General features: G+C 43.4%; 1 protein-coding gene and 1 long non-coding RNA gene across 2 annotated transcripts in view; both read right to left on the bottom strand.

Moving 5' to 3' along the window:
* Nucleotides 1-16,832, bottom strand: part of UST (uronyl 2-sulfotransferase) — a 324,841-nt gene that overhangs the window by 100,521 nt on the left and 207,488 nt on the right. Inside the window, exon 5 of the mRNA XM_017505760.2 lies at nucleotides 15,340-15,493. Coding sequence (XP_017361249.1) covers nucleotides 15,340-15,493 — 154 coding nt within the window. The remainder of the gene's footprint in view (nucleotides 1-15,339; nucleotides 15,494-16,832) is intronic.
* Nucleotides 10,652-12,121, bottom strand: LOC119467859. Its single transcript, XR_005196495.1, has 2 exons — nucleotides 11,928-12,121; nucleotides 10,652-11,264 (listed from the first exon to the last, which is right to left on the bottom strand). It is a non-coding gene; the product is annotated as an uncharacterized LOC119467859 (long non-coding RNA).

The raw sequence follows: 16,832 nt of genomic DNA on the forward strand, positions 1-16,832 counted from the left end.
ACTGAGGAGCTGACTGCCAGGGAAACTACACCCATGGGAAAAGACCCAAGACACCATCCAGCCCAGAGACCTCCAGAAAGGGCACACTTGAATTTGGTGACACAGGCAGTTGGGAATGAAGCCACTCTGGAAGTGGTGGGTTATGAAAAAGGAAACGTACGTTACAGGTGGATGCGGGGCCGGGGGTGTTAACGTGACAGTCTTTGTATTTTTCCTTAGGTTTTTCTATCACTAGTTGTTGAGACTGATGCTGCTTATATTCTCCCTGAAATGAAATCCCAAAGGATCTGAATCCTAAACATCATACTCTAGCAGAAAAGAAGGAGAAATGAATTTGACAATTAGCAATTTAACTTTTACTTCAAGTATCTGACTTGTATGATAAACCAATTTTTTTTAAACTTTTACTTTATGTCCTGGGATACATGTGCTGAACATGCAGGTTTGTTACACAGGTATACATGTGTCATGGTGGTTTGCTGCACCTATCGACTTGTCATCTAGGTTTTAAGCACCACATGCATTAGGTATTTTTCCTAATGCTCCGCCCCCGCTTTCCCCCCACCCTCTGACAGGCCCCGGTGTATGATGTTCCCCTCCCTGTGTCCATGTGTCCTCATTGCTCAACCCCCACTTATGAGTGAGAACTTGCAGTGTTTGGTTTTCTGTTCCTGTGTTAGTTCGCTGAGGATGATGCTTTCCAGCTTCACCTATGTCCTTGTAAAGGACATTAACTTATTCTTTTTTTATAAATTCCATGATGTATATCTGCCACATTTTCTTTATCCAGTCTATCACTGATGGGCATTTGGGTTGGTTCCAAGTCTTTGCTATTGCAAATAGTGCTGCAATAAGCCTACATATGCATGTCTTTATAGCATATATAACGACTATATACTATAAAATATATATATGATTTATAATCCTTTAGGTATAAACTCAGTAATGGGATTGCTGGGTCACTTTGATCACAATTATATTTAACACTGTTCAAGAGATACAACAAAAACAAATGGATAAGAGGTATAAAAACTAGAAAAAAGAAAAATAAAACTATCACCTGGGGATATAATTTTAACTAGTAAGCTGAAAAGAATCTGTGAAAATTCACTCACTAAGGTGACTGGGTTAAAGATAATATATAGAAATTAGCCATAGTAATAATATGCAACAGTTGCAACAATAACAAATCAAATATCTTGAAATTGACTTAAGAACTCTGTGAGATCTAAATGAAGAAAACTTTAAAACGCTGGAGAGATATAACAGAAGTTCTGAGCAAATGGAAAGGCAAAATACATTCTCAAGTAATAAGACTCCACATAAAGATGTCAATCCTCCCAACTTTAAAGCTCAAAGTAAACCTAATACATAGGATTTTCTGGGTATGAATGTGGGGTACGGGTAGGGGGCAGTTAAACAAGTCTTTGCTATTGTAAATAGTGCTGCAATAAGCCTACATATGCATGTCTTTATAGCTTATATAACGACTATATACTATAAAATGTATATGATTTATAATCCTTTAGGTATAAACTCAGTAATGGGATTGCTGGGTCATTTTGATCACATTTTAAAGTTCCTAAGGAAAAATGAACAAAGACCTAGGACAATTGGGGAAAAAGCTGAATAAATAGGAGAGACCGGACCCTGCCAGATAATAAAATGTATTATACAATAGTTACTCTCTATATTATTGCATATTACATAATAAAAATATTTATTGTGTAATTATAGTTTACAACAGTGTGTGTTTATATATAAAATACAAATATATAGAATAATGTTCTGTACATAAAGATATACATTAATGGAATAAAATAAAATGCAAAAGAAAAAATAGATCCCTCTAAAACCACGAGTTTGTGATATAAGAAAGGTGATGCTTTAATGAGGAAAAAATTAATTATTCTATAAATGTGGGGATAATTTGTTAGTCATCTGGAAGAGAAATAAACTACTGTACATTGGTATGATATACCTGACATCAGGATAAATTTCAGAAGTATTAAAGGTTTTAATTTGACACGAGTAACAACAAAACTCTAGAAGGCATCATGCAGAATTTTTTTTATAGTTTCAGAGTTAATAAGATCCTTCTGAGTGTAACACAAAACTCAGAAGCCATAAAAAGAAAAAGGTTGATAAATTTGACTACAAAGAAATAAAATTATGCATGGAAAAAAACAAGGAAAGTTAAAAGATTACTAACTAGTAAAAGAATACTTGCAATTTATATCATAAGTAATGGGCAAATCTGTGTAATTTTCTGAAAAGCTCCTAGAAATCAGAAGTTAGCAAAATGGGCAATGATATGATGAGAAAGGAAAATACAATTGCCTCTTTTTTTTTTTTTTTTTTTTGAGACGGAGTTTCACTCTTGCTACCCAGGCTGGAGTGCAGGGGGGCGATCTCGGCTCACCGCAAGCTCCGCCTCCTGGGTTCAGGCAATCCTCCTGCCCCAGCCTCCTGAGTCGCTGGGATTACAGGCACACGCCACCACGCCCAGCTAATTTTTGTATTTTTAGTAGAGACGGGGTTTCACCATGTTGACCAGGATGGTCTTGATCTCTTGACCTCGTGATCCACCCGCCTCGGCCTCCCAAAGTGCTGGGATTACAGGCCTGAGCCACCGCACCCGGCCCACAATTGCCTCTTAAACATGTGAGAAGATGCTCAACTTCACTCATAAAGAGAGAAATGCAACTTACCCCACTGACACATCATTTCTCATCTCTCAGGCTGGCAAAGATAAAGACATACGATAACATGGTGTGCAGGTGAGGGGCTGAGGAACTAAATGATGCGCAAGAAGGACCACATTCCCAGAATCCTGATACCAGAAATATATGGACATGTCCATTCTGATGTACTGTTGACAGCACTGAGTATGAATTGGAAATGTGCTAGAGCCGGACAGTAACAGCTTATAAGAGGCAAATGCCCATCTCTTAACTCTGCTGTAGTCAGTGATGTCATGTTAGTAGTTTGAAATCACCATGGTGAGAAGTATTTACACGACGGAAATTGGCAAAGTTACAAAACAACTTCCCACCCCCGCCAGAGGTGGTTGTTAAACATTTATGAGCACTCCACTACTCATAGTTTCTGAAGTCTCTACCAGTTTAATATATTGAAAGTGATATATTGCTTTAATCTGCAATTTAAAAATTATAGATGAGGCTGAGCATTTTTTAGATTATCTGGAATTGTAATTTTTCAATTGGGAATTAGTCATGTTTTTACTGATTTATAAGAGCTCTTATATATTAATATCTTCAAGAATATACTCTCGTCGGCCAGGCATGGTGGCTCACACTTGTAATCCCAGCACTTTGGGAGGCTGAGGCGGGCGGATCACGAGGTCAAGAGATGGAGACCATTCTGGCCAACATGGTGAAACCCCGTCTCTATTAAAAAGACAAAAAAAAATTAGCTGGGTGTGGTGGCGCATGTCTGTAGGCCCAGCTACTTGGGAGGCTGAGGCAGAAGAATTGCTTGAACCCGGGAGGCGGAGGGTGCAGTGAGCCGAGATCGCATCACTGCACTCCAGCCTGGCGCCTGGCTACGGTGCAAGACTCTGTCTCAAAACAAAACAAAACAAAACAAAACACAAAAAGAATAAACTCTCGTCATATTTGTAAATATTGTCTCTATTGGATTTGCCTGTTAACGTTGCCTATAATGACTTTTTGTGAAATAAACTTAATTTATCTAAAGACAAATCTAAAATTCATTTCTTTTGTGATTTCTCCCATTGCCTGTGTGTTTTGCCATCCTCTAGCTCAGTTACATCTTCTTCCACAGCATAGACAACTGACAGCCTCCACGGCTGACACACATCCTTCTGATTTCTCATATTTTACCTTTTTAATGCATGTGAATTTATTTGATGTATGTCGGGTTCCTTAACATCCAATTTTTCCTGCACTATTTATTGATAAACCTCTCCTTTCTCTATGGTGCATGATGCTTTTTTTCTAACTGAAATTTTATTGAGATGACTATAGATTCATGTGCAGTTGTGATGCTTTTTGATAAAATAATAATAATATAATAATGATGATAGCTAATATTATATTTAAAGATCAGAAAGACATAGGAGTGTTTTAAGCAAGGCAATGATGAAGTCAGATGTACGCCCTGAACACTTTGACCATGGCTTGGAAGAAGATGAACTGGAGACAGGTTGACAGTGTCTGGCATATTACAGGTGTTCAAAATATGTTGAAATTGCACATGTAAGTGGGGAAAAGAGGTGGACGTCGTTGGAGCTGCACACATCCCTGCCTCCTTTTAATAATAAGCATCTGTTGTTGGGAGTTTAACAGGGAGCTGTGATGGGTACTGAGACTAAAAAAGATGACATTCTATTATCAAGTTACATTTTAGTTCAAAACATAAGACTTAGAGTAATGAAATAATTGAAGAGTTTAAGAAGTGATGTAAGAGAATGTCAAAAAGAAATACCTACACTGAGCAAAACCGGTTTTGGCTAATCTTATCACCTTGGTTCAGGACCCTTTTCTTAATCTCTCAGGGTTTTTATTAATAGTGGTGAGGCACAGAATGCCATTGATTATACCTGACATTTGTCATCAAAGTTTCTTTTATTTATTTATTTATTTGAGACGGAATCTTGCTCTGTCGCCCACGCTGGGGTGTAGTGGCACAATCTCGGCTCACTGTAACCTCTGCCTCCCGGGTTCAAACGATTCTCCTGTCTCAGCCTCCTGAGTAACTGGGACTACAGGCGTGTGCCCCCACACCCAGCTAATTTTTTGTATTTTTAGTAAAGATGGGGTTTCACTGTGTTAGCCAGGATGGTCTAGGTCTCCCGACCTCGTGATCCTCCCGCCGCAGCCTCCCAAAGTGCTGGGTTTACAGGCGTGATTCTTCATTAATTATTGAACTTGATAACTTTATCTTACACATCTGCTGACTCTTTCTACAAGTCTTATCCAAGTGGTTAATTACAAAACCTGGGATGAAGGATTAATCTGCAGGGTGGCAAAGAGACAGCCATCATACTATAAAAATCACATCAGTGTTATTTCATCTTCAATGCAAAGAGAGATGCCTATGCAAACTTTTAGCTGAATGTTGGGACAATTCCATTGTGTTTTTACTTTGTAACATAAAATGCAGAGCCATAGTTTAGGAGTCAGTGCCTTACTCATTTGGTGACTGGGGCTTCTTGCAGATAGGTGTTTTAAAAGCTTTGCTTGTCAGGAAATTGAGTAAGCTTTGGTTAAAATTCTTTCATTCAACTGTGAATATCTGCATGGGTTTAGGGTCAGAGAAAAAGTGCTTTGTTCTAGAGGCTGTGTGATTTTGTAGCCAGTTAAGCCCCCACCTGTTCCATTCATTCCTGGCTGCTTTCCCAGAAAGCACATGGGCTGAAATCAAAGTTCTTAGGAGGTTCCTGCCAAAAGGCTTTTACTAGTATCATTTCTACTCTGTCGGAGATACTCATTGCTCAGTCAGAAAAGGGAACAAAAGTTGTTTGTTACATGTGCTTAGGAAATCTCAATGACTATAAACCAGGACCATCACAATGTCCAGGCTAGATTCTTTACTGTATAACTTGTTCAGGTATTTAATTCTTGTAATATTATAAGGCAAGTTTGAATTTTCAACTGCATTTCAGGAGATTAGGCATCTATAATACCTGTTTCTAACCAAGATTATTCTGAAGCTCCAAGATACTTAGCATGGCCTTGGCTCCCCACCCACCCACCTCCTTTTAATAATAAGCTCACGCTAACATCGACATTATGCTCCATGCTTTGGGAAGAAGCACGCTTTGTCCTCAATATGGTGACAAATAGTCAGACATTCCCTCCTCTTAGTTTCTATCCTCCTTGTAGTCAAAAGTATTTTAGCCTTGTCCTTCAACTTCCAGCCATTAGAGGGCAAGGGCGCCGCAGCTAACAAATTCTGAGTCTTGTTTTGAGAAACCTGAGTGAAGCAAGTATTTTTCCAATTACACACTATCTAATTCAATTTACATTTATTAGAAAAACTGCCAGCTATTTCATGTTAATATTGACATTTTCATAAGTACTCGCAATTAGAATTCAAGCTGAGATTCCAATAAATCTCTTAGATGTTTTACACTTACTTTTCCTGTCTTCAGACTTTGCAAAATATTTTTAAGAACACGTTTGGAGGTCATTTAGCCTTTGGGGAATTTATACTGTGTATGTAAAACAGTTTGGGCTGAGAAAAAAATATTACAAATGGCAAAGCAATTGAGGACAACTACAGAGGCATGCCAACTTCTGCAAAAATAAGTGTAGGGTAGAAAATTCAAAATTTTAACAAAGTTAAATGGAGCCATTAGTTTTTCACTTTATATAAAACTTCATCCCACAGCTTTTCGATAGCAAGCCCCCGACTGCATTCACAGAACATTTCCTGACTGCCTTTAAAATGTAGTTCTACTCACCCACATCTTTTAATTTTGCATTTACATGTCTTTGTATGAATTGGCCTGCATTTAAAGAATGTCATATGTCTCTTTGAAGACGTGGCAATGGACTCCAAGTGGCTTGTCAACCTAAATAAAAAAATGTCCATATGCTAAAATCTTTTATTCATCAAAGTGCTCATTCAGTTTTATTGTCTAAAGTGTGGCTTCCTAATGTGAGATCTGAAATGTACAGTATAATGCACTCCTTGGTTTGTGGATAATAAATACTATCTACTTCAATTTTAGAATGAAGTCTGACTTAAGGCATATATAGAATATTCATAAATACAACAAATAATATTGCACTATACCATCAAACCTTTTTAATGACATTTATTTGCATATGCCAATTAAAAGCCTAACAAATAAAAATGACTAAAGGGAGGGCAAATACAGGTTTTTCCAAATGGGCAGAGGATAAGAAGGCAAGCTTCCATAAGGCATTCAGGGGGTGCTTCTCGCAATGTAAACAGCTCCTGCTAAGGCAGTCAGGAAAGGATGTGTTGTTAATTCCTCAATAGTTCTGAACCTCAGCTACACGTTGGCATCATTCCCGAAGCTTTTTTTTTTTTTAAACCCAAAGCCCAGGCTGCACCCTAGATCAATTAAACCAGAATTTTCTGGTGTGGGACCCAGGTGTTAGTAACTTTTAAAGCCCTTAGGTGACTCCACGAGTGGCCGAGGCTGAGAACTACCGCCTTAGTAAACGTTAGCCACCCCCAGCAGGGGCGCAGTGCTGGGCGCCAGCTGTGGGACAGCTGCAGCAGCTCCTCTGACTCACAGTGAGGGTGGGGCTCACAGCAGATGAGCTCAGCTGACAGGTGGCCGGCGGATGCACCTGGCTGTGCTCTTGCATCGGGAGCGCCTGATGGGACCTTGCATGGAGACAGCAGGTCGGGCAAACCTGCCTTGGCAGCCATCAGAGAAGCTTTGCTTTCCCCACAACGGGGACATCTGGAGAAACACTTTGCCGTCCCCAAGCTCCTCGCCTCCCTAAGCCCTCTGCTCCTGCCAAATAGGTGGTTCACCATAGAATGAGCCTCTTGCTCTCAGGCTTTTAAACACTTTCTAACGTGTCACCTCACTTGTAACTGTCTCCTCCTGCTGTCCCCAGAGCCAGACTTCTGCCACATCTGCTTCTACCCCAGAAGACAGCGCCCACCTCTCCTCTCCCCTCCTCTGCTCTTCTGGGAAGCTGCTCCCAACCCCACTGTTGCTGGTTTTGTTCCTCCCCACATTTTCAGATTGCTAATTTAACACATCCCAGCCAATGACAAGTCCTGTATGGCTGCACTGAGCTATTAGTATCTCTCTCCTTGTTGGTGTTAAGCCTTTCAAGTTTGAGTCTTCTGTTGCTAACCAGGCAGCAAGCAATTGAAAGCACAGCAATGAGTCTTCCACGTCTTTGTAATTGCTCCCTCATCGCTGCCCCTGACCCCAACTGGAACTGCTCCTTGCACATGGTTGATGTCCCATAAATACTTGCTCCTTGGTTTATCTTGCACTTGGATCAGTGCAGTAGCCTCTGATTAGCTGGTCTATCCACATCTAGTTGAAGACCTTCTCCACTCTCTATGTTGTTGCCAAAGTGATTCCTCCACTGCAAAATGTCCAGGTCCAGGATGCCCTGTAAACATGCCTCTTTTGCTTTAAGTCCTTTAGTGCCTCCCAGGGATCTTTAAAGGGTCTGGGAGGCTCCCCGGGGCCCACTCCCTGCCTCCCCACATCACTGGATTCAGCTCTTTCCTTCCTCCCTCAGCCAACCCTGCTTCAGCTTCCCTGGTTCTCCTCCCGGCTCGCTGTGCTCCCTCCTGCTGCAGGGCTTTCTATGTCCTGTTCTCTATGCCTGAGTGTTCTTCCTTCTCCTCTTTCCCTTTAGATCTGGTGCAATCAACACTTCTCTGACTTCCAGACTTGCCAACTACCCCATTCAATGCCTGGACAGCGCCATGTCCCTACCTGCCCATTGTAGGATGTGATGCAGCTGTGACTTCACACACATTTGTGTGGTTTTAGGATGAACGCCTGTCTCCCTTGCAGTCTGTGAGCTCTGTGAGGACTGATGGTGTCTATTTTAGCTCAGCATTTGATTTCTAGTTCCTACTATACAGAAAGTACTAAGTCAATGTTTATTGAGTGAATGAATGAATGATGGATAGATGAGTCACTAGCAGAAGAAGAAGAACAAAATGTTTGACTGGCCACTTGGTTTTGCAGATCAGGGACAGGACAGCCATGTTTTGGTGCCACTGCACAGTAGAATGCACAGTGGCAAGCACCTGTAAGTGGAATAGCCAAGTGTCAGAATGCCTGTCACACCTACATCCTCTCCATAGTCCTCTCTGCCCCATGCTGAGTAAGTCGTCCTTGGTTACATTGTAGTAGGCAAAAATGATGGACCCCAAAGTTGTCCATTTCTTAATCCCTGGGACCTGTGACTATGTTACGTTGTATGGCAAAAGGAACTTTGTGAATGTGAGTAAGGTTACAGACCTTGAGAGGGGAGACTATGGCGGATTATCTGGGTGGGTGAGTTCAATCTAATGACGTAAGTCCTTAAAAGCGGAGCCCTTTCCAGCTAGGCTAGAGAAATGAGATGGAAGAAGGAGAGGAGTGAAGCATGAGAGGGGCTCAATCCAAGGTTGGTGTCTCTGAAGATGGCTGAAGAGAACTGAGAACACTGGTGCAGCCTGGCCACTGATACTTGGGTGCTGGATGTGGCTCTAAGTCTCAACAACTTCTAGTTTCCATGTGACTTGGCTGTGCTGTGGGTTACACGCTTCCCTTGGGGCCTGGCTTTTCCTGGCGTTTCCTGGTCTTCACTGGCCTGCCATCCTTTTGTCTTCACTTCCACAGTTCTCCTGCCCGCTGGCTCTTGTTACCAGAGGTGAGCTGAGTGAATCGTAAGCCCCTTGTAACTAAGGTAGCCTCATGCAACTCCCCCTTGTTGCTGGTTTGATCTTAACCACCTCTCAACCTCTCTGGGATCGCCATCCTGGTCCATAAGAGGGGACTGTGGAGTGCTCATAGCTACACCAGGGGAGGCTGTGAGGGCGGATGCCCCACCATGAGGCAAAGCATGCTAACCTGCTACATGCCACACACATGGCTGCTGCTGTTTGGTGGTAGCACAGGTGGCAGAGGGTTGCATTCTATTCTAGCTCCAAAATCCCTTTGTTGGTTCCTCCTCTCCTCCCTTGCCCCCTACTTTACCCATCTTGTTTTCTGTTTGCCAGAATCCCCAGGGATACTCTCGGGTCTTGCTCACCCCCAGAAGTGGCCTTTGGTCCTAAAAACTCCTGTGACTCCTTCTTTAGGAGGACACAGGAGTTCACATTTCCCCAGGACAAATGTATTTCACAGCATATCTCTGAAGCAGGGGCTTCCTGGTCCTCCATGCTCCTGGATGGTTTGCATCAGCCTGGCAGAGCATTCGGCTCTGGCGTGCCTTTCTCGTTACCCCTTGAAGGGGGAGAGTGTGCGTGTATACGACTTTCCAACCCAGGGCCTACAGGAGCTTAGGTTTCCAAGTAAATAAACACAGGACAAATGTATGCCAGTGGGCTGGGATCAAAACACATCTCCAGCTGTTGGGAACACAAAGAGAAGCAGTTTCCTTAGAAACGAGTTCCCAGGGGAAGGAGTCTAGTGAGGCAATTTGAGACCACAGCAGAAGTAGACCTGAGGATTCAGGACCCAGTATGTCCTGAGCCCCAGGACAGCAGCAGCTCCTGTGGACTCCCTGAGCAGAGGAGCTCCAGGTCTGTAGGAAAAAATGGCCCCTTTAGGTCACGTGGAGCCAGTAACAGAGCCAAGGGGGTAGGAGTATCAATACTGAAATGTGTTCTGGAGAGTTTTAGCTTCCAAAGCACTTCTGTGTGGAACGCTCAATTGACTCTCCAACAACCCTGTAATGCAGGCAAACTAGGTGATGTGGTCCCATCGTACAGAAGGGACAAGCAAGGTTTGAGAGGCTAACTCCCAGGCCAAGTCACCCAGCTAAGGCTTCTCTTATATTCCCTGAGAAGGGAATATAAATGCATCTTATCATGAGGCCCTAGCTCAGCCTGCAATTGGAAGCTAAATCTGAACTAGTTGAAAGCCAAGAGACTAACTTTCTTACCTTCCCAGATTTGGAAAACATAGATATTTACTGAAACACTTAAAAAGCAGATAATCCAAAGCCCTTCTTCATTTTATTTATTTACGAAAAATGATGCTTTAGGAATAGAGGCAATGCCTGAGGTTTCTTTCATTCACAGGACAGTCTCAGCTGGTCGAGACAGAGTGGAAATTTCCATACACCAGTGTTTCATATGTATACTTTCAAAGTTAAAGGACGTTCTGAGTCCAAAACTTTCAAGTAGATTAAAATGCATAGCTTTCTAAAAACCTTTGCTGACTCTGGCCAATTTTCAGACTTCTCCAGAATCCAACAGGGCCAACATGATTCACCAAATTCTTTATGAATTAAGAAGCTGTAAATTACGCATCTTTTCTTTTAAACATGCATTACTTTCCACACTTTACAGCCAAGCCGAATAAATAGTATCACAGAGGCAGTGTTTCCTCTGGGAAAATTTTCTCCCTTCTCTTCCTATTCTTCAAATGGAGAATGGCCTAGTGAAGTGGCAATAATGGTTAGGGCAGGAGCCCAATTTGACATTTTTGAGAACTTGATGTGTGTTACCAGCCGGGTGAAAATGACAGCACAAGAAATCCACTTTCATGGAAGCTCTGAGATTAGAAAAGGAAGAGGCTTCAGCAGGAATAAGATGCCCTCCCTCATCTGGAAATGACAACAGTTGCTCTTCATTAGAAAAAGCTTTCCATCATTCATTCTGCCATTAAATATGGTCTGTGTGCCAGGTATTTCACTACCCTGGAAATAAAGGAGGCTGGATATGAGCTGGAGAAGAGTCTCAGGTCCTGGGATGTGTTCAAGTGTGCCTGGGTTCAGAGGACCCTCACCCCCAAAAAGGAGGCAGCCACCTCAGCACTGGGGAGTTTCCGGCTATGGTCAAAAAGAAATGAACCTAAGACAACTGCCTTTTTACAGTATGGCTGCTAGAAGCTGAACTTGCATCTATGCGAGCACTAATTTATTTAAAAAATGATTTTTCAGCAAATGCAAAGAAAGAGTTTGAAAAGAAATAGAAAGTTTGAGAAAGCCTAGTTGTTCCCACAAAATAAGGAGTAGCTATAAGATGCCTGCATATTTGAAAACAAATTGCTGTAACAGCGACGTCTTTGTACAGATGGACAATGTTCCATAAAATGATTCTGCTTCAAAAGCATGGGACTCGGCCCAGTCCTCTTCTCCCTTTACCCTTTGGGAGGTAAAAATGTAAGGTCTGAGTGGGCAAACAGCACCAAGGTGGAGTCAGGAGGTCTGGCTTCTCCTCCTGGCAGGGACTTTACCCCACCCCGAATCCCAGCCCTATTTCCACACCTGTAAAATGAGTGTCCTCATCCTCCTTGGGGTTCCTGCAAATCCCAGGATTCCTTTACTCTTTCCATTTTCTTCCAAACCACCCTGCCTCACAAGATGGTATTATTTCACCCCAAGAGCAGGCGCAGAGGCAGGCACTGGCTGCTCCCAGCTGTATGCTAAGCAGCTCTGTAAGGCTCAGGGCCAGGAGCAGAACTGTCCGATTTTTGGCAACTGGATAAAGCAAGGGGCTTTGGAGCACTGAGATCTGGAACGATGTGGTAAATCAGCAGACCCATTTCAGGCCAGCACCCAAGACCCTGTGCCTGCGGTGTGTAGGGAGAGGCCTCCGACGGGAGGGGTGGCCTGTGAGGAGGGGACAGTGGGCTCCTCACAGCTGCCTGTACCCCGCTGAGACACAAACAACACCCTCTTTTGAGTCAAACAACTGACCACCCAGGCTTTGCCAAAATCAGGACAGACCCTTCTGAAAGGGGGCAATTTTATTTCAAGGGTCTAATGGGACCAAGGAGATGGAATTAAAAGTTTCAGCTATTAAAAAAAGGCAATAAACCATCTTCTTCCAAATAAACAAACTATCCTTTGAACAAGAAGGCAGCCTTCTAACCAGGTCAGGGTGGAACTAGATCATGAAGGGGACACACTCCCCCCACCAGCTCACCAGCTCTTCTCTCTTGAGCCCCCTGGGTTTCTGCTGTGCTGTTTTGGGGAGCCCCATACTTTCCTGCTGGTGTCTTGCCAAGGATCGATCTCATGACCTCATCTGACATAGACCCTTCCTGAACACAGTGCTTACATTTGAAAAGGGTCCCCTACAAATCTCTAAGGGCAGAATTCCAAGCAGGGAAATCTCCCTACAATCTCTCAAGTCACATAATAAAGGCGGTTACCAGCTCTTCAAAAATATAAGACTTACCCCAACTACTAACTTTCAACATTTTATGACTTTTTTAAAAAAACTCCAAACCAAGCCAGGTGCGGTGGCTCACATCTGTAATCCCAACACTTTGTGAGGCCAAGGTGGGTGAATCATTTTAGGTCAGGAGTTTGAGACCAGCCTGGCCAACATGGTGAAACTCTACCTCTACTAAAAATACAAAAATTAGCTGGGTGTGGTGGGAGGTGCCTGTAGTTCTAGCTATTCGGGAGAATGAAGCAGGAGAATGGATTGAACCCTGGAGGTGGAGGCTGCAGTGAGCAGAGACGTCGCCACTGCACTCCAGCCTGGGCAGACTCAGAGAGACAGAACAAGACTGAGACAGAGTGAGACTCTGTCTCAAAACAAAAACAAAAACAAACAAATAGAAACTCCAAACCATATTTTTTCCCTTACATTTGCCACCTTTCTCTCTAATGATTGCAGCTTATTATTTGTGTGAGTGTGTGAAGACTACGTTATATGAAATGATTTATAGGATGGCAACAAAAGCTTGACAGAGCAAAAAAAGCTAGAGCATTTCTCTCAACTCTTACATTAATATTTGAAGAGCAGTGTTCATAATATCATTGATTTTTCAGCGTTTTCTGCTATCCTTTGGTCCTAACTTTCTCAGCATGAGGATTGAATCAGAACTATGAAAGAATTATCTGGATTAAATGGAATGTATGCTGTTTTTAAAAGAACATATAGCTATATTAATCAAGATCCAAAACAAATAATGAAGATAGAGATGACATTATTGTTCCAGTAAGTGGTTCTATACTACAATTACACATCTCACTGAATAAAAAAAAATATGGTCATATTTATAACCTATAGTTTATTTTTAAATTTTTATTTATTTATTTTTAACTAAAAAGTGTTTTTTTGAGATGGAGTCTCACTCTGGTGCCTAGGCTGGAGTGAAGTGGAGTGATCTCAGCTCACTGCAACCTCCACCTCCTGGGTTCAAGAGATTCTCCTGCCTCAGCCTCCCAAGTAGCTGGGATCACAGGTGTGTGCCACCATGCTTGGCTAATTTTTGTATTTTTAATAGAGATGGGATTTCACCATGTTGGCCAGAATGATCTCCTGGCCAAGAGTGGTTCTCCTGCCTCGGTCTCCCAAAGTGCTGGGATTACAGGCGTAAGCCACTGTGCCCAACTTCATAACCTATAAAGAAATAGATTAGGGTTTGGCTATAAAAAAATAAAGCCACTTCTAAAATAGATCATCAATGGAAGAAAATAAAAATAAAAAATATATCACCAAAATACTTCACTGAAGCCTTAGGCAGTGGATGAAATACTGAAGGTGAGTGGAAAGCCGTGGGTCTGGTGTCATCGTCTAGCCCTAGAAGTTAGAGACACTAACTTCTCTGTATCTCAGTTTTCTCCAATAATGAATTTGAAAACATGCACATAACACTGAGGGGACATCATCCCGAAACACTCCCAGCCTCTGAACACCCCCTTCCATTATGTTTTTAAAATGAGATGAGGAAGCAGCTGTCCTGGCCGTGGCCCCGAGATTAGCTGCTTTCCTCCAGCGGCCAGGCTGCTGTGGAGGGCATATCAGCAGTGGCTTCAGCACTGAGCAGTCTTCCAGCCCTGGGAGCGACACATCTGAGTGATCCTCAACACTTCCTTCTTTTCTGCTTGTGCCTGGAGACAGCCCAGGACGGGTCCGGGTGAACCCCAAGGGCTCTCTCAGACAGAGACCAGGATTTCAGCCTACTGGGCACTAGGCTGTCAGCATCTCAGTATTTCTCAACACAGGGATGGGAAATGTCCCTTTCGTTCTAGTGCTGAAAGAAAGACATGCAACTCCACACGCCATTTTTATTACCAACCTCTGTGCTGCAGAAATAATTACTGGGCTCATCCCTTATGGAGCTGAGGGTCTCAAAACAAGTTCAGAGAAAGCAAACAATTATTGCTACAATGACAGGGTTCTATCGTGCTGTGGTGGAAAGAACGCAGACCTTGAAGGCAGGGGATGGTCGCAGTTGTGCCTTTATCTGAGAGATGACTGTGGCAAATCCCACGACCTTTGGAATCTCAGGGTCCTCATCTGAAGACACCTCTCCGTCCCCCGGTTGCCATGGGAACTGAATGGGCTGAGGGATGAGAAGGGGCGCTGCCACCCTCTAACAGACGCTCCCAACACCTCTGTTCCTCTTAACCATGTCAGTGCTAGTCAGGACTCAGGAAAGACTGTTTCCGCTCTGGGACCCCAAACCTAGCACTAAAGACAACTGAGCAAAGCAAAATCAGAAAATCATTTGAGGAAATGTTCATTAGGGTCTGGGTCACCTGGAACCAGTTTCTCTCACCAAGACCTCCTTCCGGCGGAAGCGCCCTCCCTGTGCCACGCTCGGTGGAGGCGCCACCGGAAGGCCGCGGAAGGCGAGAGTGAGCCTCCCCCGCTGTGCCCGGAGACAGCCCAGGACGGGCGGTGGGGAGACCACCTTTTGCTTGCAGCATGACTTACCAGGTAGCGCTCCTCCTGCCTCATGCTGGGGGTGCGGATCATGTGATTCTGTTCCCCTCTCCAGTCTCCAAAGCGACGGAAGAAATAGTTAGATAAGAACCGGTTGACGGGGTCTCTAATGATGTTGATGTAGACAGGCTGGTCTCCTCCAAACCTAACACACAGGGACACAAACATGGCACTCGTTACAACCCATCGCTGCAGGAGGAAAACAGGGTCTACTTAGACATCTCCCCTCGAGGTGAACTTATGGAAAGACGACCTTCGGCCGGGCATGGTGGCTCACGCCTGTAATCCCAGCACTTTGGGAGGCCGAGGCCTGTAGATCATGAAGTCGGGAGTTCCAGACCATCCTGGCTAATATGGTGAAACCCCGTTTCTGCTAAAAATACAAAAATTAGCTGAGCGTGGTGGCATGTCCCTGTAATCCCAGCTTCTCTGGAGGCTGACCAGGGGAATCGCGAATCGCTTATGGCTTGAAATGGGGAGGCAGAGGTGGTGGCGAGCTGAGATCGTGCCACTGCACTCTAGCCTGGGCAAAAAGAGCGTAACTCTGTCTCAAAAAAAACAAAAAACAAAACAAAAAAAGATGACCTCCTATGCCAAGGTGCCAATGACACTTAATAAGCAAACAGCGTTTCCCGATAGACATTTTATTATTGTGCAGGAAGTGGGGAGGATGATGCCTGTTCCGGGAACCTGTTGAGAGGCTGTGAGGACATTTCATAGTATAGCGAGGTACAAATCATGCCATTGTACATGTTAAGGAAGAGATGGTGTCTAGTTTTCTCACTAGGCCTTAGGTTTCTTGAGGATGGGGGCCACTCTTTATTGGATTTAGTATTCCCAGTGTCTGGCACAGAACTCACAGGTACCCAGTTGGCCCTTGGTGAATATTGCAGTTGATTGGTAGGTTCTGAACTGCCTTGCTGGGTCAGACAGCACTTCCTCTACATTGTAATTCACAGTCCTGGGTCAGGTGCTGTGCAGTAAGCGGGTGAATAACAGCCAGTCTTCACTGAGCACTTGCTATTCACCTTATTCTAAAAACCTCATGTGACCAGCTTGCTGAAGCCCCATAACACCTCAGTGGAGTAGAGACCATAATTATCCTAATTTACACTTGGAAAAACTGAGGCAGGAATAGGGTCTACATCTTGTAGCTGAACTAGAACATGGGTCCAGGCAATCTGGTTCTAGAATCTGTGCTCTTAATTATGGAAAGGTGATTTCCAGAGTTGAGGAAATTTTGTGTGGGATATCAAGAACGAAAAAAAAAAATTCAATATAATTAACTTCAAGTGTAGCCAGTGGCTTTAGATAGAAATAAAGCAAATAGCCAGGTGCTCCATGTTAATTCCTTCCATGAAAGGATTAGACAAATGCACTAAATCCTGGCCCAAAATCAAGGTCTTCCCGAGGCAAAGTGATGAGATTGGCTGGATTTGTCTTAAGAATTCCTTCTTTTTCCCTTTAAACTGCTTGAAACCAGT

Source organism: Cebus imitator, unplaced genomic scaffold (genome assembly GCF_001604975.1).
Source record: "Cebus imitator isolate Cc_AM_T3 unplaced genomic scaffold, Cebus_imitator-1.0 Scaffold341, whole genome shotgun sequence".
Classification (NCBI taxonomy): domain Eukaryota; kingdom Metazoa; phylum Chordata; class Mammalia; order Primates; family Cebidae; genus Cebus; species Cebus imitator.